Source organism: Physcomitrium patens, chromosome 8, assembly GCF_059467195.1.
Source record: "Physcomitrium patens ecotype Gransden chromosome 8, ASM5946719v1, whole genome shotgun sequence".
NCBI lineage: Eukaryota > Viridiplantae > Streptophyta > Bryopsida > Funariales > Funariaceae > Physcomitrium > Physcomitrium patens.
This window is the reverse complement of record NC_143417.1, coordinates 15,922,941-15,945,436: the sequence shown is the minus strand read 5'-3', so window position 1 is coordinate 15,945,436 and position 22,496 is coordinate 15,922,941. Positions and strand designations below refer to the sequence as shown.

The 22,496-nt window shown below is 34.5% G+C and overlaps 1 protein-coding gene and 2 long non-coding RNA genes across 5 annotated transcripts; 1 reads left to right on the top strand and 2 right to left on the bottom strand.

Moving 5' to 3' along the window:
- Positions 1-2,893: 2,893 nt before the first annotated feature.
- On the bottom strand, positions 2,894-5,560 carry LOC112285454 (endochitinase). Its single transcript, XM_024526304.3, has 3 exons — positions 3,834-5,560; positions 3,528-3,645; positions 2,894-3,404 (listed from the first exon to the last, which is right to left on the bottom strand). Exons 1-3 carry the CDS (start codon positions 4,378-4,380, stop codon positions 3,029-3,031), a joined length of 1,041 nt encoding a protein of 346 aa, XP_024382072.1. The 5' UTR covers positions 4,381-5,560; the 3' UTR covers positions 2,894-3,028.
- Positions 5,561-14,033: 8,473 nt separating this feature from the next.
- On the bottom strand, positions 14,034-17,278 carry LOC149988494 (uncharacterized). Of its 3 annotated transcripts, none has more exons than XR_016504601.1 (3): positions 16,018-17,255; positions 15,331-15,494; positions 14,034-14,564 (listed from the first exon to the last, which is right to left on the bottom strand). It is a non-coding gene; the product is annotated as an uncharacterized LOC149988494 (long non-coding RNA). The 3 variants fall into 3 exon arrangements; XR_016504602.1 differs by having other exon boundaries at positions 16,355-17,250; XR_016504600.1 differs by having other exon boundaries at positions 15,331-17,278.
- Positions 17,279-17,510: 232 nt separating this feature from the next.
- LOC149988493 (uncharacterized) lies at positions 17,511-18,781 on the top strand. The gene is made up of 2 exons (XR_016504599.1): positions 17,511-18,289; positions 18,387-18,781. It is a non-coding gene; the product is annotated as an uncharacterized LOC149988493 (long non-coding RNA).
- Positions 18,782-22,496: the final 3,715 nt, after the last annotated feature.

Here is a 22,496-nt window from a genome sequence, read left to right as displayed (position 1 = left end):
TTTAATAAAAAATATTTTTTTAAAAAATTATATAATAAATATATCTATTACTTATATAAATAGAAGTATGAATAAATATGTTAAATATATAAAATAAAATAAAAATTAGATGTGGATTAGATCTATAGATATTCTTAGGTATATCTTTTTATTTGTGAAAAGTTTTTTTTAAATCATTATTTTTAAGTAAAAACATTAGAAATATTCTACAATTCGGATTCTTAGCCTATAAGCTAAAAATTCCTTAAGATGCTTCCATGTGACTCTTTTTTAATTAAAATATATAAAATCAAAATTTATTCTTGTTATTATTCTTCTTACAATCTAGTCTTAATTCAAGTTACTTTAATTTCTTTGTATTTGATAATAGTTATTCTTAGACCTTCTTACTTTGTTATATATAAATATATATATATATATATATATATATATATACATATATTTTTTTTTATATCCTCTTTCTTTATTCTTGATTATACATATATTTAGTAGCATTGTACTAATTAATTTAATCTAATAGTACTTAGTAAGCAAAGATTGAGTTAGCAATATCAATACTTAGCTAAAAAATACAAAATTATCAAGAAGATCTTGAGCACACAAAATATCAATGATATTTGACTTATTGCATATCTTAATAGTTTCAAAACTTTGGAGTTTTAAGTCTTAGATCATAAATAAAAAATGTCTATTTTCAACATTATTGAATACCTGTTGATATACATATTTGAAGGCCTATATCAAATTGTAGCCTAGAAATAAATATATATATATATATATATATTAAAAATAATATTATAATTTTGATAATAGTTCTCTATAAATTTCTTCACAAAAAAAAATACAACTTGTCTTATTTTATTACCAAGTAGTTGGATTATTTAAAGAAGAAGATATAAATGCTTGAAGAAATTGATCAAAAATATATATGTAACCATTTTTTATTACTTATTGCAATAGGATCAATTTTTGAAAAAGAAAAGAAAAGAATATTACACAAAATTGACAAAATTTGACAATTATTGGTTAATACCTAATTTGTTTGGCTGTTTTGAAAAATTAATGTCTTTTTAAAAAGTTGTAGCACCCAAGTTCTCTAATCTAAAATATTACAAAGATATTTTCTTCAATGCTTATACTTTCTTCCAAAAAAGAAATCCTACTACATTAGCAATATGCAAATTTGACCAAAATTTTGTTGTAACAAGTATTTTAACAAAAAACGTAGGTTCTAATTGTGGTGACCAGAATGTTTTTTTTTTTTTTTTTTTTCTCTCAAACAAGCGTAATTTGATGAAGTATTACTGCATCATATGACATCAATTAGGTAGATTAGATAGATAGAACTTATCTACACAGGCCTGGACATCACTCATGCAATATAACTAGACCTAATTGCTATGGCATTTCCGGAATAAAAAATGAGTTCACAGCCGACACTGCGATGTTATGAAGATGGAGTTTGCACTGAACAATGCCCTGTTACGAGTTTTTTAATGGCAACAAAGGCTTTTGTAATTGCAAAGCAAGAGGAAGACTCAAGACAAAGATTGATGTTTCTTGGGTGCAGGGACTGACGGTACAAAATTGCGACCCAGATTGATAAACATAGCCTGAAGCATGAGCTTGTGCTACGCCCCACTAGACCATTTGACATTTGGAGCTTCCGATCACCTACTAGAGTTGTGAAGTGACTGCTTTTCTTGTCTCAGGCTGCTCTCAGAACAATGACCCTTGACGACTGCATTGTAAAGAAAAAACACATCTTAGAGGTCTTGCTAACCTGTAATTTAGAGCTTATTTTCAGGGCCCTGGTAAACCACTGTGTGATATTCTTTGTGGACAAAACTTCAATATGAAAATAAATAAATAAATAAAAATAAAAATAAAATCTGAGTAGAGTTCTATCAACTCCGGAGGAACATGGTCTGCAGAAACCAGAGCTAAAGGTTCTGTGCAGTGACCCGGTCCACTTTCTTCACTGGCAGTCTCTAAGTTGGATACTTTACAGCGATTATTGGAATATATAGATAGATAGATATATATATATATATATATATATATATATGTGTGTGTGTGTGTGTGAATAAGAGCTTTAGCATTAGAACGAAGCCCAGTTGGTGGAACTGTTGTAGCATGGCAAAATGAGTTACCGGTGAGGTTTGGTTATTGCTTCTCTTCTGTGCGCGTCTAAAGTTCTGCTCAATTATTCGTTACTTGAAAGACATCAAACGTAGGGAGTTATGAAAAAAAGTGTTGAGGTATTATCTCTTGCACTGTCAAGCTCATCACCAACTTGTCGGATAGAAAAACTCAGTGGAAGGGTTTCGGAGCATCATTTTCCAATTTCGGAAACCGTGTAGTACGGGGAATGGTCAACCAGTGAAAAACCCAAGCTTATCAGAAGCATGGCGTAAGCATTATTCATCGATTAGGTCTCTAAAGTTGAAAGCTGCACAGCCCCGAGAAAACCCGCGTTTTGAAAGCAATGGTGGGGTACTGGGGCAGATTGGTGTGCTATCCCTCATATTGCTGATGCTGCTCAAAAGTGTTGCTGCATCTCAAGCTGTCCGCGCATGCGACGAGTGTTTCCACCTCACGAAAACACTGCAATCTACTTCTTCGCCCACACTGGAATTGACTTTACTGCCATCAATGTGGAGCTGCCTCTTGTGCAGTCTCTTCCATGACTGAACCTCCTTTCAACCAATTCCCCAACTAGGGCCCTACCTTCACGGTACAAAGCAAGCCCTCCAGCGAGAGAGCCTGGTGGCGACCAATAATAAAGACATCGCCAGAACAACATCATGAGAACTTATCATCAAGCGGTGCCATGCAACTCTGAACTCCGAAAAATGAATCTGAGGAAGTTTGTGGCCCACAGAGATGAGCGTTGGAGAAAATTGTGACAAAATTGTTCTTATTAAGAAAGTTCTAACATGAGGGAGTCACTTCATTCGATCATGAAGCAGGCAGGTTTGAGGCCAACTGGATGAAAGAAGAGTGGCGAAATAGAGAAATGGGAAATCTAAGCGAAAGATTTTTGGTTTGTGCAGTCGAGGTTTTTCCCCGGTGACACTTCCAACTTTTCGCTAAACTCTAGAAAGTACTTGACGCGGTTCGCTGCTTGTGGGGTAGCAGTTCCTTTCCCACACTCGATGCCCCCGTTGATGATGTTAATGGTGTATCCGAAGCCGACAGTGCGGTTCGCTGCCTTGTCTGCTGCTGATGGCCTGTATTTCCCGATGATCACGTCGTGTATGGAAGGAATGCCGCCCTCGCGGGCTGTGTTCCAAAACCATATGGAGGCCTTAAAGGCCAACACGGGGTCGAAAGAAACCAGGAATGGTCGCTTCAGGATGTCAATGCCAAGAGCTTCACCGGCAGGCCCATAGTTGAAATTCCTGCGAAAAACGTAACCAACTCAGCCCCCATTACGATAATTTCTCCAAAAACAATTCCTCTGCATTAATGTAACCCACGCGAGGGTTCGCATTGTTGCTGAAATGTTGGTTGCGTGGACATACCAGGAGAGTTGAAGAGGCCCACGACCGAAGTACTTCTGGTATGGCTCACAAGGGTACCTCGTCGAGGTAGCGTCACAGTAGACACTAGATTTTGAAATTTCCTCAACGTAAACCAGGCCTGCCATGGAAATTGATCACCAGAAGTCAGGCACAGGTTAACACGATGCAGTAGCTACGAAATTGAAAGTAAACATGTAGGTTTCGGTGGAGAGCTATCTCCACACAGCACTGCGATCTTGTGAGGGTTTTGTCGAAGGCAATGGATATCTGAGGACAGCGGAACGAACTGCAGGATTTCGAGCTCACCTGCGGTTTCTTGCTGCACGTGTGCACTCCAAGCAGCGAGCTCACGTAAACGAGATTCGCGACACCCCTCGTTCAGAAATTTGGGGAAGGCATTTGCAGCGACAATGAAGGCATCGTAGGAGTAAAACGTCTTGTTGTAGTTCGGGTAGAGCTTCTCGAACAGCTTGCGCGTGATGAGGCGACCAGCCCCAGACGAGGGTGTGGGCGAGACGGATGGTCTGGGTGGTGGTGGTGGGGAAGGCGGCGATGGTGGTGCGGGCGGAGGTGGCGGAGAGGGGCTGTCGCGGCAGGGACCGTTCTGGCACCCGATCACGCAGTACGCATCGTCGGTTCCGCAATATCCATACTGGCTACAGCAGTTGTTTGGATCAGCGCACGGGACCGTGCTGTTGCAATTCTGCCCAGCTACTAAATCCAACACGCACAGAAACGGCACCAGCAGCAATGCCAGAATGCCAACACTCAACTTCCGCTCCATCTTGACTCCCTCACCAGACCCCCTCCCTCTCTGAATCCCAAAACAGACCTCCTGTCCACAAATCCACATAAAGTAACACAACTTTCTAGCCAGATTCAAGTCTCAACATGCCATGCCAGTTCATCCAATCGGCTCCACAAGAGCTCCCAACCTGAGCTCCTAACAACGGTGAATCTCAGTACAGAATTTTAACTTCGATTCAACATACAACAAAGCGTCACCAGAATCTTCAATGTGCAATCAAACAAGAGAGGTAGTAGTAACTGAAGAACACACAAGCGGAGTCAAGTTCTCAGCTGGACTACTTAAAAGCTACAGCAGCTGGGGACAACTTCTCATGCAAGTACGACTGCCATAAATGTGAAAATTATTTATATATATATATATATATATATATAAGTCCTGAGAGGACCTTCGAGGGTGAGATTAAGTGGCCCACAAAAGGGGGGGGAGTGGCGTCACGAGGTCGCAAGAATTCGGCCCCAGCGAGGCGGGACGATCACCAGAGGTTTTGGGGGTAGACTGGGACTTGGACCGAATAAAAAGTCCAGATGTTGGTCCAGCCTGCAAGGGAGTCGCGTCAACCAAGCGCTAGCGCAACTTGTCAGTTAAGTTGCCCAATGGATGCAATCGTGGACTTCTAAGACACGGCGAATTTAATGGCACAGGACCTTCGGCACCGCCGTGCATACTTTCCTTTACAAGAAAAGTCGGACTTGAGCATCCTCTTGCCCTCGGATCAACAATAAAAAAAAGTTAGTATTATTATTATAAAATTAACAGAAGAAGATTAAACTTAAAGAAACTTAGGTTTCGGACTCTTGTTGAGTTCCTAGTTGCGATGGTTGGAAACGCCCGGTGCTCGTTTCACCCACTCCATGCACTCGTAGACATAGCGACGATTCCAAACGATGGACCCATTGTTCCGAATGTCAGTTGACCGAATGGAGTCAAAGAGCCACCTAACCTAGCGTCAGTGCTCTAGCAAAACCTTCTCCCGTCACGATGGCGCGCACCCTTGGAGTCGAGCCTCCGCAAACACAGCGTTTGAGTTTGTTCCAAACTTCATAAAACTTGCTGGTAACGCCCTGTAGTTGCAACCTAATCCGATCGCGACCACACCCCGGAAAGTTCTATCCAGACATCCTCATAAACCCGACCCCATAGCTTTTGTTTATTTCCAACGGACAGAACCAACTTCCGGAGTCTTACAGCTTGATCCAACTGAATCGTGTTGTGGGAATATTACCGAGAGAAAAATCAAGCAATAACAGTAACGAAGAGGATATATTCGCACAGGATACGTGAAATCGATAAGCTGGTAAGCGGCCAATTCTATTTCGGTGTATCTAGATTCAGCTCGGCTGCAGATTTATCGATGACCCTGTTTGTAAAGCCGAATCATGCATGGCATCGACACACACCCCTCATCTTCACGACTCATTTATTAGACATGATCAGTTTCGGCTGAACAAGAGCTCAGCGTCCATAGAAGATCAGCTAATCTTCTACGTCAATAATAGACAAGTGTATCTGCTAGTGCACGTTATGCATGATTTGACTTAAAGTATTAGATTAAACGCATTCAAAACAAATCCCGGGGGTTTGCTACAGCTGCATTGCTCTTCTACCACATAATATCTTTCTTGCTTTCTTCGTTTCGTCTACATATTTAAATCTGTTTTTTACACAATTTTATAAGTCCAATAATGCTTGATCAATCCGAAGATGCTTTAGTACACAGTGTGCCTAGAGCTGTGGCAGGAAAATGTCGTTCGTGGCCATGCCCTTTCCGTTTGTGAGATCACACCCAAGAGAGAAAAGCACTTATAGTGTGATTTCCACGTTGCTTGTGCACAGTTTGTAATGGAAAGTTTTTATTTTTGCACTACACCAAAATGTCAATTCTGTAGGCATATCACTTTCTACCAAAGGAACCCATTTCTGCAGAGACATAGATAAATAAACGGAAAAAAATAAATAAATAAGAATTTGTTGAGGTACCCTACGTACTATCTACCAAAGCCCATATTCTTCGAGGTGTTTCTAAGTCTTTAATTGAGGATTTTTTTTATTTTTGTATTGTTTAACATTAATTATGTGGCACAATGAGTAATAAATCTTAAAGGATAGTAATAAATTTATCAAACTGACATTGGCAAATCTCAAAGGCAGATCATGTTGTGATTCTATTCACACCTGCTAAGGCAAGAGTGGTGGACAAGAGTGGTGGACAAGAGTGCTGAACAACAGAGACTGCTCCTTCATATACAATCACTAGGTCCCTTTATTCATTTTAGTTTGTTTTTCACAGCATTAGATATGACTCACCACACTCCTATATCTACTCTAAATAAGGCTACTATAGCTAGTCCGAATTTTCCAACATTGTATCATATTAATATTCTTATTCCCTTTTCATCTTATTTTTTATTGTTTTTATTGTCTTATTATCGGTATTTGTACACTTTGAAAAAGTATTTCCAAAAAAACTAAAAAAATGTTACAATCGATGTCTTCATTTATTTGTAGCCAATGATATAGAACACTGAAAAGGGTAGCAACTAGAATCAATGCATTGTTAGGTATGGTTATGAAAATCAATGATTTATTCACAGGGTGCTAGAGAAATAATTCTTTTTATTTATCATTTTAGAAATTAAAGTTAAATTTAATTAAGATTGCACGTTAACTTATACTTAGTGCACATAGGCTACATCCAAATTTAAATAGCAACACATAATATTGCCAACTTCTAAAAAATCATGATAAAATTGCATCACACTGTAACATTTATTTGCAAACACATGCATTGCTTCAAAGTTCTTCCAATAATGCTTTCAAAATTCTCACTCACAAAAAGGCTTTTCTTGAAATTTCCTACATAACAATAGTTGAAGCCATTTTCTTTCATATATTTATGATCATTCAACACACTACATTCATCCCTCCTAAATGTGAAAACTACAAAACATTAACATCCTAATCCAAAATGTCAACAAAAAAAACTCGAAATTTGTCTTTATCACCTATTTTTGTAATAAAATAAGTACCCCAAGCCCTAAAACCTAAAAATCTAAACCCCAAATGGAGACAATGAAAATGAATGAAATCAAACTAGACAATGAAATCCATAGTGTAGTAAAAAGGACATGTATATGTACTCATATAAGTATATCCTCTAGCATCTATTATGTTATACACTAATATATGATACATGGTATTTATATTATATAATTATTGTATAGAATATGTAAAGCAAGTGTAATTTGGAAGATACTTGGGAGGAGGTGAAGCCTCTGCAAGGCCTTGCAGCAAATTGCTTTAGAAGTGTATAATTAGATTTGTACTAAAAAATGACAACTAGAATAGAAAAGCACCATCTTGTTCACTAAAATTGTGCTAAAATTGCCCCACAAACTATTAAAACATTCTTTTGTACATCTCACTCACATATACATTCATTGAAGTTTTGTACATCTCATTCACATATACATGCACCGATTTTAGAATTTTTATTTTATCTTTTTTTTTCACTATTCTATTTCTCTTATGATATCAAAGTAGGAAGCTCACTTTGATGATTGTATTTGTATTCTAATCATTATTATCTCCTCTAAATTATTTTCCTTTTAGCAATCATTGAACTAGTTTTATACTCATCATTGCTTTGTTTACAAGTTAATTTGGTTATCTTTAAATTACACATGACAAAAATACCATAAGCAACTTAAAGACCATTTGTTAAAAGAAAACAATGTTAACTGGGTCCAAGAATTACAAGTATTGGTCAATAATCTTGTAAAGTATTTTTAAGAAAGAAGATTTATGGGACTTAATTGAACCACTTTCACCAATGTCATGTTCAACCACATCTCCTACAACATACACAAAGACCAAAGAAATTTCAGACTTAGATACTATGGAGATAGAAAATCAATGTTGCCAAAAATGCAAAGTGAAGGCAATGCTTCAACTCTCATTTATCTCTAAATTATGTCACAATATAATAGACATCACCAATCCACGGAAGACTTGGCACCTCCTTAATACTTTATTTCATATGAATACAACTTTAGACATCATGGTAGTGCGCAATTATTAGGAACAACTAGACATAAATGAATACCAAGAAGTTACAACCTTTATGTAGCAAATAAGTGATATTTTATACTTTGACAAGCTTGTGCTATAGATCCAATTGGAGAAATCAATCTCCATTCTTTAGGAACCATAGAATCGCCTACATATGAAAGAAACAAATGCAATCTTTTAGCAAACAAGCAAAAATTATGATAAGTTTTTGTTGCTTAGATTTTATAATATTTACAATAGAAGACTAAAAAGAATACCTCCTATATCATAGTAGAATCAACACAATTCTTCTAATATGTTCCATCAACATAATACCATGAGTATACTAGCAATGAGCAGCATTGCTTGTTATCAATGTGTCAAAACAAGCTACACTACTTGCTATTGTAGGCCTCTATATCCATCTTTCATTAAAACATAAGTAGAAATTTTACTTCAAGAGGACATTTTATGAATCACATTACTATATCTCAAAATCTAAAAGTCAAATTTATAAAAGAAATCATGGATGAATAACATTAATCAAACTTATAAAGTAAAGTCAAAACTCTAGATGCCTTAGAAATTCTTTCTTTCAGCCAATTAATCAACAATTGGATCTTTGATTCTAAGGTCTCTTGTCATTTTTAAAAAAACTATTTTGCATTTACCAAATTAGATCCATCAAATAGTATTACAGTCACATCTATAAGAAGCCACTTCCATGTAATAATAAGGCAAGGATCATTTGACTTATCTTTGCCTAATGAACAAATAAAATCCCTGAAGGATGTTTATTATGTTTTTCAATTGCATAGAAACTTACTTTCAATAGCACAAATTGACAACCTAGGAAGTCTATGTATTTTTAGTTCTACAAAATATAGGATCATTTCACTTCAAAAACCACATAGAATAATAGCTAGAAGATCTTGTGAGCAAACAAATGGATTCTATAAGCTAGAATACCTGGACTTTAATACAAATAGATATCCACCTAAAACTAATTAAGTACTAGAACTAAATAGCTTAATTAATATTATCAATCTATCCAAATAATGGCCGAAATATTTAAGATATATAAACTATAAAAGCCTAACTTTCATTGTTTTTCATAAACTAATAAAAAAAAGATATTTTCTTCTTATAATGAAAACCAAAATTGCCATACTTGCTACCAAAGAAAACAAATATGTAGCAAAATCCCAAAAATTTCTCTCATAAGAGCCACCAAGCTATTAATTTTCATTCATGCAGATGTATGTAGATTTCTTCCTATTGAATCTTTAAGTCATTCTTGCTACTTCATTTTATTCACAGATGACTATAGAAAATTTTCATGGATTTATTTTATATCAAATTTTGGACATGTTTAAAACGTTTTGAAGTATGGTTGAAAAACAAACTAACTATCAAATCCTTTGCATGAGGTTTCATAAGAATAAGAAGTTTCTTTCAGCAAAATTTAATTCTAACCTTAAAAATAGTAAAATCATATGGTAGTTAAGCATTATCCAAATACCTCAACAAAATGGAGTTTTGGAGAAAAAAAAATCCATAATACTAAATAAATCTAGAACAATGTTATTAGAAGGGAAAGTATCTATATACCTTTGTATAGAGACTGTTCATAGCATTGTTTACCTCGTGAACTCTAGTTCTACTCAAGTTAATGAAGGATGGACACCATACAAAATATTGACATGAATCAAGCCAGATCTCAATTAGGTATGTATCTTTGGATATTTGTACTTTATCAATAGGAACATCATACAATGCTATAAACTAGTGTGATCCAAACTTAGACTATACCTTGGCCTTAATAACATATCAAAATGATACCACATCTTCTTACCGACATACAGAAAAGTATTGATAACGATCAATATCTACTTTGATAAAAACAAATTCTTAATATTATCCAAAAATAGCTCTAACTTCAATACTCCTAATTCACTAATATTTCTTTTGATGAAACTCCATCTCTAACTTTAACATTAGAGATACTTGAAATTATTGAAAAACACAAAAATCATGATATTCAAACTATTAAAATATATCAATTATCTACTATAGTACCTCAACTAATAATTTCTTCATATAAAAATGATAGCATCTTCACAATATCAAACTCATCATATAAATTTCAATCTCCTCTTATTCTTATATCAATTGCTAATTAAAAATCAAGTTCTACTCAAATTAAAGGTGATTTCATACAATCTTTTGTTAATTTTGAACTTCTTGACAAATAGCCAATCATAGATGTAATAGATGTTATTTCATTTCATAACAATGAAACTAAAGAGCAAGCTATTATCTCCTAGGATATCAAATGACATGAATCATCAATTTTTTAAACATCCACTAAGTGATCCCAAAAGAAACCAGCCTAACTTCAAGATTATTTTTGTAATATGTTAGATTTCCACATCAAATGTGTAACATTTGAAGAGGCAATCCAAGATGAAAGATGGAGAAATTCAATGTAAGAAAAGATTAAATCCATTTATACTAATAAGGCTTAGATACTCACCTCTCTCTTATGAAGATATAATGTAATCTCTACAAAATGGATATATAAAGTAAAATTAAAAGCAAATGAAATTCTAAAAAAGAAAAAATCTAAACTAGTAGTTCAAGGCTTTGAACAAAAAGAGGGCTTGGATTATAAAGAGATCTTTACTCCAATTGTTAAATGGAACACCATATGCATATTATTAGCTCTTTCTACACAAAACAAATAGCAATTCTACCACATGAATATAAAGAGTGTATTTCTATGAGGTTATTTTTTTAGATTATGGGATAGTTGGCTGATGGAGGATGATGTATATCATAAGGATAATATTTGTAGTATTATGTCAATAAAATGGGATTTAATGATAGAAGCTAGATTGAGCTAGATGATGTGATAGCTTTTTAATTAATTTGGGCTTCCTCAATAGAAATAATATTTAGTCTAGTTCTAAAATTTTCAAATAATCTAAGTCCTAAGGATTTGGTGAAATATTTAGTCTAGCTCTAAACTTTTCAAATAATCTAAATCCTAAGGATTTGGTGAAATATTTAGTCTAGCTCTAAACTTTTCAAATAATCTAAATCCTAAGGATTTGGTGAAATATTTAGTCTAGCTCTAAACTTTTCAAATAATCCAAGTCTTAAGGATTTGGTGAATATATTGGCTACTTGCTCTAATGAGAGCATATAAATTAATCTTATTTCTTCCATTTTAGTTCTTTCCTTGGTAAAATGATAATGAATTGCTATATATTTTATATTTGGATTAATATCAAGATTTGTTATTATTTTGATACTTCTTTCATTGTCACAATAGATGGAGATTGGTTTTGGTATTTTCAATCCAAAATCCTTTGTGAGTTTGTTGACTCAAGCTGATTTCTTTTTTGTTGTAGATAATCCTATATTTTCAACTTCAAAAGACGAAAGAGCTATTGTTGGTTGTTCAAATTTGAACACAATACATTGCCTCCAGGGACAAAACAAAACTCTTGGAACCTTGCTCTTGAAGAAATTTTATCTCTATCACCTACAATATTAAGTCTAGGCTCTACTTCCACATTTGAAGCATAACAACCTCCCTCCTCATGGTCCATAGAACCAATCCCTAAGGTTACAAGCAAAAGCTTGGAGATAATCAACCAACTAAATACGTCATATGAAAAAAAGTTTAAAGACTGGGAAAACGCACTCAACAAAACAAACGAAAGCACACCCACTACAAAATCTATGTAATCCATTATAAATATGGAACTGTTATCACTCTGCAGGACACATCAAGACATAGCAGAAAATTTAAATTAGGGTAGAAGTGTTCCTTCTCGTTGTGGATGATTCCGTAGCAGGAGAGGGTGTTAGAACATCCTTCTGTATGTCATCCACATAGACATTCATAGAAGTGGGTAAACAAGATCCTAGATCCAAGGCACAGTGTCAGGCCTAGATCACAATCTCTTGTATTTAAACCAGGGACCTTCACGAGTCCTATGTGTAAGCATACACCAATTTGAGAATTGTTATTTTATCTTCTTTTTTTTCACTATTCTATTTCTCTCACAGACTTGGTCTCCAACGAAGCGTAGTGCATCAAAACCAGATGTTCAACTGGAGGTGCAGAGACAGCATGTTTCCATTATTGGCAGCGCACCATCTCTTGCGAGGGTGGCATGTTTCCAGAAGAAGGCACTGCATGGAGACTTAACCAACAAAATACAACACCCTGAAGTTTTGCATGTTGTTGTCGACAGAACTTGCACCACCCAATTCTTAATGAAAATGAGTGGTTCCGAAATGCAGTCTAGTTGTTTGAGGTTCTGGACGAGAGGTTGTTGCTGTGAATTCAATGGCGACAAGCTCATACTTGTACACAAAAATCAGTTTTGAGCTGGGTTGCATAATGTCGTGGCATATCCGGGATGCAACAAATTTCTACAGCCTTTGGGGTGGAGATGGTGCTCGTGGGGACATTGTAGATAGCGCCACATTTGGCCAAGTCGCCAATTTCTGTGGTGTCCATGTCGAGAAAGCGATGACTGCTGGATGTGAGAAGCTTTGGAAATTGCAGTATCATCTTATTCCATGATATTGTACTGGATCTGTATACAACCTGCCCCCCTTCCTTCCCATTGGATTGGATTAAAAAAATACTGCTTAGCCTTTTATGCCTTTGCAGCTTCAGTGGCTAGGATTTTTTAGAGCGAGAGTCCATTGAATAATTTTTGGGATTCAGCAAATGAAGTTAGCCAACAAGATTTCAAGAACATGACCATTGGTGTCAAAACGTTAGATGAAAGTCGATTGGCATTAGAAGTCAATGTTCTGAATTCCATGGTAGATCAATGCACAAATTCTTCAATGCATACATTCCGACTAAAAAACAATATGTGTATTGATGTCATGGGTTTTTTAGTATTTTATTGAGTCTTTTATTTAATACTTGTATTGACATAGTGAACATGTAGAGGATTGTGTTCTAGTCCTATGCACCACTATGGGATTGGTGAATACTCTGCATTGGTTGTATAAAAAATTTGTGCACTTAGTGTTCACTTTAAGAAAAGTTGCACATATATCAAAACGTTTTATTGTATTCACACTGGGACTTGACATCTTCTTCAATTGCAAGCATCTTAAATGGTAAGTTACACCTCGTGACTTCACTACGAGTTGACTAATGGAAATTTTGGACTCATTAATGTCATTGCAAGCTGCTCACTAGATGATTTTGAAGGTGGAAATCTCTCGAATTCTCTACTGTGCAACACAGACTTTAATACAAAAGGTAGAAATGGTAACCATTTTAGAAATATACAACATATCCTTCATTAATCAACAGTTCATCAACAGAGTTACTCTCAAGGTGTCATGAACAACGGTTGCACTTGATAAGTGCCTAGAAGAGAGATACAGTTTGGATTCAATCCACAATTACAGTACTCACTACCAGGTGCACTTATCGGAGCTCGACAATCTTTGTCGAATTTGATAACTGCAAGAGAAGACTTGCCAGCACAATCATTTGCATTCCCGCTCAAGCTCCTCTTACAACACAGAATTAAAGCAAGCCAAGATTGGCATGCCATTATGAAGAGAGATTGTTGCAATTTGATAATTGCATCGTGTATCGAAGAAGTAGAGGAATGTTTATTATCAAGATGCAGTACACAAGAGGATACAGTGTGCTTATATGTAGCATAGGTCTATGTAATCTACTGTACTACATATAAGCACTCTGTATGTACTACATATAAGCACACGTCTAGGTCTACATCATTGACCAATGACGTGAGTTCAATGGGTTATTGACAAAAGATGATAAATGAGTTTCATCAGAGATCAGATAAGAAAATTACTAACATTATAACCAGAGAACAGGTTCTGGTCATCTGCGTCGTTTGTGAACAAGCCTTGCATCCAAACTCTAACTCCTACGTCCTAATTTTTGTATATTTTTTGAGACAGACGCTGCATGAAGCAAATATAAACAGGGAATGCCAAAACCAAGCAGGATGACCCAGAAGAACACAAATGAGAACCAAAGAGTAGTCCCATGGTCACTAAGTCAACACGTCAATACTCATCTATTAATTGAAGTATACTTCGAGAGTACTAATGATCTCGATAGAGCATGAATTTGACCAGCAGCATGCCGATAGTATCTGCACACACAAATCAATGAAACTTATAATGTATTACAATTGACGTACTGAATTTTGAACATAAAGCTCGATTCTAGATAAAATAGAAAGGAATCAGGTTGCTTAAATTTCCACAACATGCATGTGCGTAAAGCGATAGAGGTTCCAGAACATGAAATGTTGATGTTAAAATGGAGGGAAGAAAACAGAAATACAAATACAAATTCAAGTTTAGAAACCAAGAAAAACAAACACCCACACCCACACACAACGGCATGTACGCAAAGTGTATCCACTTATAGCTACGATCTCCCCAACTAGCAAGCTTACGAAACGTACGAGTCAAAGACGACCCGCACAGACTTCATGCAACCCACTTACACCCTGGACTTGTCTCAATGACTAGATGGAATGGTCGCCTCCATATCTGCTTCGGAACCATTACATACGTTACAATCACGCGAATCTGTCGGAATGTGATGAACTAGAAATGCATGCAATTAAAAATCAAACTAAAATTGAATACAGTCTCCAAGTCATTCTCGAGAGGAAGACTAGTTTTCTGCATGATATCATCATTCACAATGAAGTCGTCCTGAAGAGTTGCAGACCATCATTAGAAGAAGACTAGTAAACAAATCAAACTAGTATAATTTGTTGGTTTTATTTATGTAGGTGTCTATGTTTGGCTATGCTGAAATCAACAATAACGAGGACATTAATCCAGGCTTACACCTTGAAAAAAGTGTGACAAGCAGGACAGTCCATATAGAAGAATTGGACTCACATCAAGTCAGTTAAGGCAGTTGAGTCCCAGTATCAGTAAATCGTTTGTTGTTCTGCTTTCGAGATCAACTTGTCCATCTAACGCATCTCCTCTGTTTTAGCTGCTTCCAATAAAGTAGCGGGTGATTACATCTTTCTCGTATTCAAGCTCCTTCAATGCAGTGCCTACCATCACAAGGTAAAGTTGAGAAAAGTTAAATGCATGAAACGTAATATTACAAACCAGAGAAACAAGCTACAAGCAGTGAGATGAAATCGATACATGTTTTTTAAGGAATGAGAGACGTGACGATGATAGAATGTTTTAAACCCTTTTTTACGAATAAAAAGCTCGTTGCGTTTTGTGATGAACAAAATGCTAATTACGACTCACAAATAAAAGAAAAGACATAAAACACAAAGTTACGAGAAAAACACGTATCAGTAGGTGATTAATTCTTGCGAGAAGACATACAGCGGGACTGACCACCAAGATTAGTGATGATAACAACTATGCCTTCGTGACAATTCACGATCGTTCTGTTGATAGGCTTGTGAACATGACTATTTTCTGTAGCTAACACTAGCTCCGCATCTACTGGCTTATTTAGGATCTCTCTGCACAACAATTCCACAAACCATAAAGCCAAGTTGTTCGGGAATTAACCCTCTAAAATCTGCATTACGACATGACCATAGTACAACATACCTGATGGATTCGATTAAAACGATGTATGAGATTTCAATTACCCAGCTTCTAAGCGCCAAAGACAGGGAACAGCTTACATACGATCTGGTCAAGCACGGTAATGCTTACTTGCAGTCTATATCAACCTCAATTTTATTTATCCACTGAGACTTTCTCTTTTGCTTGCCCAGAGAAAGTGGGAATCAGAGAATTAGTCCACCATATGGAAACGATATTAACTGAAAGTGCTCAGCTATCAGTTTTCCATATTTTGAATCCCTTCCACACGATGATCACGAAGCCGGGGACATCTAGGTTCAATAGGGTATTAAAATGGCAAGAAGGTCTGCAAAAGGACCTGATATCTGATACTCGGATCAATGCTTCTCAGCCGTGTTTTAATTGCATGTTTCTCCCATAACCTGGAACTTGAAATTGCAGAAGTGCCAAAAACGGTGCTTGAAGTTGCGACCACTCCAGCAGCCATCAAGGGTGGCTTAAGTATGAACATTGTTTGAAAAAAACACAATTCGTTGCCCTCCGGATGCAAAGAATGCTTGAATTCGTGAGTCTCGTATCTTCGAATATTCAGGGCATGTACAACCCAAGAGCTGAATCGACAGTCGCTTGTTGAAATTATACTTCTCTTGTGAATTAGGTCTAACATCATCTTGCTGATGCTCACGCGAGTAGATACATCTGTGCGTGTATAATATATTTCAACAAAATGTACTTTTCAGAAAACTCTCGTAACCCTTTCATGACGAAATACAGCACAAAAGGATGCATTGCTGTATACTCTGCGACCAATCAGGTGTTTCAAATTCGCGTGATAGTCATGACGAATAGAATACTCGCGAGCGGATCATGATTTGTAAAAGAAGTTAGAGTTTTCAAAAATTAGAGTTAGTTAAAGTGATGTAGAAGAACAAGTACGAAATACTAGAAATTCGCCAAAAATCGTTACAATCTTCATACCAACAAAACGGCAACGTAGTACTATTCAAATCTGTCTCTATAAATCCAGCAATGCTGTCTCAATCATCAATCTTGCACTACACTCCAGATGTTTCCCACGACAAATAGCGAGTTATCAATTCACTGTAAAAAATCAAAATCAAAAATCAAAAGAGTGAAAATAAAATGTTATTCTCTCAAAAACAAACAACCCTCCAACAGAAAATCGTGCTAAACCTACAGCCTAACCAAGGCCCCACTCCCATGCAAGCCAACAATCGCCTCATCAACTGAAAAAATAAACACCATAAAACCAAAACCCACAAAACCTACAAAACCTCTCACAAACCAGGAAACCAGTTATTATATAAATAAATAAAATTAAAATAACAGAATGTAATTATGCAGTTGTGTTTGTTGGTGTTTTCCATCTATATCATTAAGTTTATCTACATAATCTGAAGAGTTTAGTAAACAAAATAATCCACATCCAAATGGTAGTACATGGTAAATAAAGAAGGAATGTTGTGTGTGTTGTCACTGGCCCCATGATGCAGAAAAAATCCTTTATTGGCCCACATGGCTATTGTTTTACTATTTCTTAACTACAACTACCCTTTGATTGATTGATTGATTGTCCATGCCCACCACACCTTCCATCAAAGCAGGAGAGAGCTTTCACGTCTTTCGTAAAGCAATACGAAGTGTGATCTATATGTATGATGTAATACAAGTGTAATTACCTCCACAATCTCACTTTCCATGCAAAACTTTGGATTAAAACAACCCAAACCACACTTACCCTGGCAGAGTATGTTGCATTACAGATGAACAAGGGAATGCAGGAGTGTCCAAGATCTTCTTCGGTGGTGTATAAATTAATTTCAGAAGGTGGAAGTGACCCCATGTGAACCCTGTGCACGCTGCGAGGCTTGCGTTGCCACTCCTGCTCTCTCTCGCTCTGTCTTTCCATCACCTGGTGTCGCCGTGGGTTTCTCTTTTTGATCTGGGCCTCAATTCCCCCAATTCCTCTCCTGCTGCCGTTGCTGTTGCTGTTTCTCTTCACTTCACTTCACTGTTGTGCTGTCCTGCAACCCCGACAGTCCTCAATCCCTCTCCCTCATTCAAATACCCTGGTACTCAGTAAAGTGTAACTAAATCTGCCTCTGCACGCGGGGCTTTATTGAACCTCCTTGCGTCTGGGATGAGGCTGTCAGGAACCCATCAGCGCAACATGGTTTCTGTTTCGTGTAACTGGTGGCAAGCGTGCATGGATCTCCGCTTCGAATGATGTCCCAAACAGGATCTGACAAATAACATTCACAACCACGTTGTAGTAAGTACTATTCCCCTCCCTCCCTTCCCTGCTTTAGGGTTAAGAGCCGTGAGAGCATTTTGTGTTTCCTCTGCGTTAAAATTCGAGTGTGTCGCAGGCAATCGCAGCTTGTCTCCAGCGAGGGTTTTACACACACAGCCTCGTGAAGCAGCAGCGCTGATGAGCCTCGGATTGCAAAAGTGGGCCAGATTGGAAATTGAGAGTGTGGACTCACCAGAAGCCCTCTGCAAGCACAGAGTTTTAGGGTTTAGGGTTTAGGGTTTTTGGTGCGTCGTGTACGAGAGAGAAGAATGTGGAGAATTCATGGGGAGTAGTAGTAGTATTGTGGGGTATCTATTGCATTGCAGATTCAAAAGAATATTAGCAAAATAAGCAAAAGGAATGTGAAGTGTTTTTCATACCTAAAACAACCAATTTTAATAATAGTAGAATTGTAAAGATTGTCATCTACTTTGTACAACCCTTTTTTAATGTTAGATTGTTGTTTGAAAAGGATTTTTACTTGTAAGGATGAGGGTTGTGCCCTTGAGTTGTTGCAAGTGCATTAGCCTAAGCAACATGTGGATAACAATTGAGGGATATAACTATACATATTTATGAAAGAGGCAAAAGTTAGTAGAGCAATTTGAATTATATCATAGTCTAGATTACATTAAATTATATTGTTGTCCAATTTTAGTAGGGAATATATATATATATATATATATATGTATTTATTAGTATTTCGTTTAAAAATAGAACATAGCTTAAAAATTACCAAATAATTTTTATACATATTATTTTCTTTAAAATTACTATACATATTATTTTTTTGTATAAATATTCAAAAATATACAACATACGATGTAATTAATAAAAACATATATAGAAAATTAGAAATATATATATATATATATATATATATGTTGTTGATATGTTTTTCCATTTACAAAGACAAATACTTTATCAAACATGATTTTGCAATCAATCAATAAATCATAAAAACATTTTAATTACAGACTATATTAGATAGTATACTATTTTAAATTCCAAATTTATTTTTTATTTTAATGATAATAGATACTTTACTTAGACTATAATAATTAGATTTTGTGGAAGTTTCCAGAAGAGTTTCTAAAGATTGTTGGATATCCTAAAAATTGAAGAATCTTTGGCTGATCTTCTAGCAAATCAAAGAAGACTTTAATTGATTATGGCAGAGTATTTTTATTTTTATTTTTTTATTAAATACTAGGTGCCTAAGAAACTTCTATTATCAATACAGTAGACATAAAATTAACATAAAATAAATAAAGTGTTTTCCTATATGAAAGGATTATAATATGATTTATGAAATTCTTTAATAAACACTGGATATATAATATAATGTTTTATTGAATATATATATATATATATATATATATATATAAAATTATTTTCATGTTCTGATGCAATATAAATATATAAGTTGGATAATAATATACAGCAAAGAGTTTAAAGATATTAAGTGGTGCAATAGAAAGATCATAGGTTAAGCTGTGATACATAATTTTGTATGATAACTACTTAATTTTGTAGAATATATACATACGCATAATAAAATTTCTAATTTAAATTTTACATTTGATACAATTTCATTTTACTCACATGCAGTTTACTATACATGTATGTGTATTTAACTTTTTTTCTCAACAAGGCAAGATCGTTTTCAACACACTTTTCTCCCTACCCTTTTAACTTTTGCTTCATCAAAATAGGATTCATGGTTGAAACTCTATTTAGAGAAGAATAAAAATAAATAAAAATAAAATGTTGTGTAAGTTTTGAAACTTATCTATCAATCACAAAATGTACAATCTATTGATGTACATAAGATGGAAGTAGTTTGAAATTTAATAAGAAACTGAAACATGCACCAAAGCAAGCTGTAAATTAGAAACATTATTTCATACATTTGGTACGATTGTGCTTTCTGGCATAGAGGTACAATATTTTATTATTAAAGCCACAACTTCTTCACATAACATGATATTTTAATATGCATTGTGTAAAATATTTGACCATTATTATGTACACAGTAGGAAAAACATTCTAATGTACTTTTCCAATTATATATATATATATATATATATATACATATATACATATATATATATATATATATATATATATATATAAATACCCATATATTCTTCTAACACCAACATTATCAAATATAAGAAATACACCGTCATTACAGTAAATTTTATTACACAAATGTGTGGATATACCACGCTGGCACAAATTGGATAAAAATTGGTTAATTTTATTTACAAAGTTGATATTTTATTCAATTTTCTTGACCATCCTAACTTCAAAGAGGGAGTGAAAGAAACTTTAAAATCTGAAATGAACTACAAAACCATGAGTTTATCATGTCAGTTGCATATATTTATTTAAATCGACTATTCAAAGGAACTAGGAAAAAAGTTGCTATATTGGGGAAAAAGAAGAAGAAGAAGAAGAAGAAATACTTGGAAGTGTGTGGTAGAATCATAAGTTTTAATAAATGAAACAATACTAGTGGATAATTGTTGACAAATTTTTGGGATTTAAAAGTATAGAGCACATACCTAAAATCTCTTGTTAGAAGATTGAATTATATGTGAGGTATGGTGAAATAAACAAAACTTTGTATGTCTCCCATACACACTCCTTACACTTCATTTTGCAATTTTTTGATGAAAATATTAAAACTTCTCTTTATTCAATCCAACATAAATTCAATTTGATTACAATTTTTTGCTTTTTCTTTTTCTTTTTCTTTTTCTTTTCTTTAAGGCCAATAATTTTATAAATTTAAGACAAGTCATTTGCATATTAGTGTTGTCCTCAATTGAAATGAGTTCAAATATTCACTACACATGGAATTAATTTTAAAAACAAGTTCACTCAAAAGTTAACTATAATTTTTGGAAATACTTTTGTTAACCTCTTTCAGTTGCACCTGCTTTCATGTCCATCCAATTTTCTAATTATTTTATTATTTTTATCCTCTTTTCTGTGTATTTTTATGAATAAAAAATATACATATTATTATTACTGTTTAAAAACTTACATTCAAATTTATAGTTAATCAAAATAAAAAATAAAAAATAAAATCAAAATGTAAAACTTGTTCTTGAATTTTTCTTGCTTCAATATATATACTGTATATTACCAATTATAATTTTTTTTCTTAATAATAATAATATGTATAATGAAAACTATTATTGCTATTGTTAAACCACTTTAAAGTATCTACTTTTTTAATTGGTGGAGTTAGATCAAGTTTTGTATTTAATTTGGTTCTACATTACAAATGTATATTTTGATAATTATCCACATTTCTTACAAGTGTATAAATTACCATTAATAATGAATTATCAATATTATTATCATTTTTTTTGCCATCAATATTTGACAAATGTCATGTTTGTCATGATAGACATGTCATGGCATCATGAAGTGAACCATTAACCTTCTAACACTTGAATCGTAAAGGCATTGACATCATGTTTATTTTTCAAAATCTCATGTAATACTTCTAATTTTAGAATACATTTACTATGGTTATAAAACATTGACTGCTTGATAATGCATTTCAAAAACTAAAAGATTAAAAAATCAAGACAATTATGATAATTTTTTGAGATAAAATAAATCTAATTGCACTCTTAATGCACCTCATAAAGCTATTACATTTATTTATATATATATATATATATATATATATATCACATTCAAAATACAAATGTAAAACATCATCAAAAATAAAATAGTTTCACATATCAAAATCACCTATATTTTCCAACTCTTCTACACAGGATTAATAAATAAATAAATAAATAAATGGTCAAGAATCCATATAGTATACAAGTAAAGTAAAACACCAAACAACATTCATAATTCATGGCATTGTCACTTCATGTATTGGTTAAATAAGCTAATTGTTTCCAACCCAAGTTACAAGATTCAACCATACATCATGAGAGAGATATTACTTAAAATGGATGAAAATAAACATATAAAGAAATAAATAAATATATTTATATTTCGATGTATAGTCTTCCAAGAGGGGATGGGGGATGCAAAGGGGGGGGGGGCACACATCCACATGACCACGACTTGACATGGAAAGCGGGGCACGATAAATAAAAAGTTCTTAAGGAAAAAGTTATTTTAAAGCCATCGGCCACGTGTCGTTCCT

Excerpts from the sequence above, each read along its gene's own strand:
- LOC112285454 (XM_024526304.3), bottom strand. The coding sequence starts at position 4,380 with ATGTGGATTTGTGGACAGGAGGTCTGTTTTGGGATTCAGAGAGGGAGG. Across the intron at positions 3,646-3,833 it reads CGTGCAGCAAGAAACCGCAG|GCCTGGTTTACGTTGAGGAA; the intron begins GTGAGCTCGAAA and ends TTTCCATGGCAG. Across the intron at positions 3,405-3,527 it reads GGGCCTCTTCAACTCTCCTG|GAATTTCAACTATGGGCCTG; the intron begins GTATGTCCACGC and ends CGTTTTTCGCAG.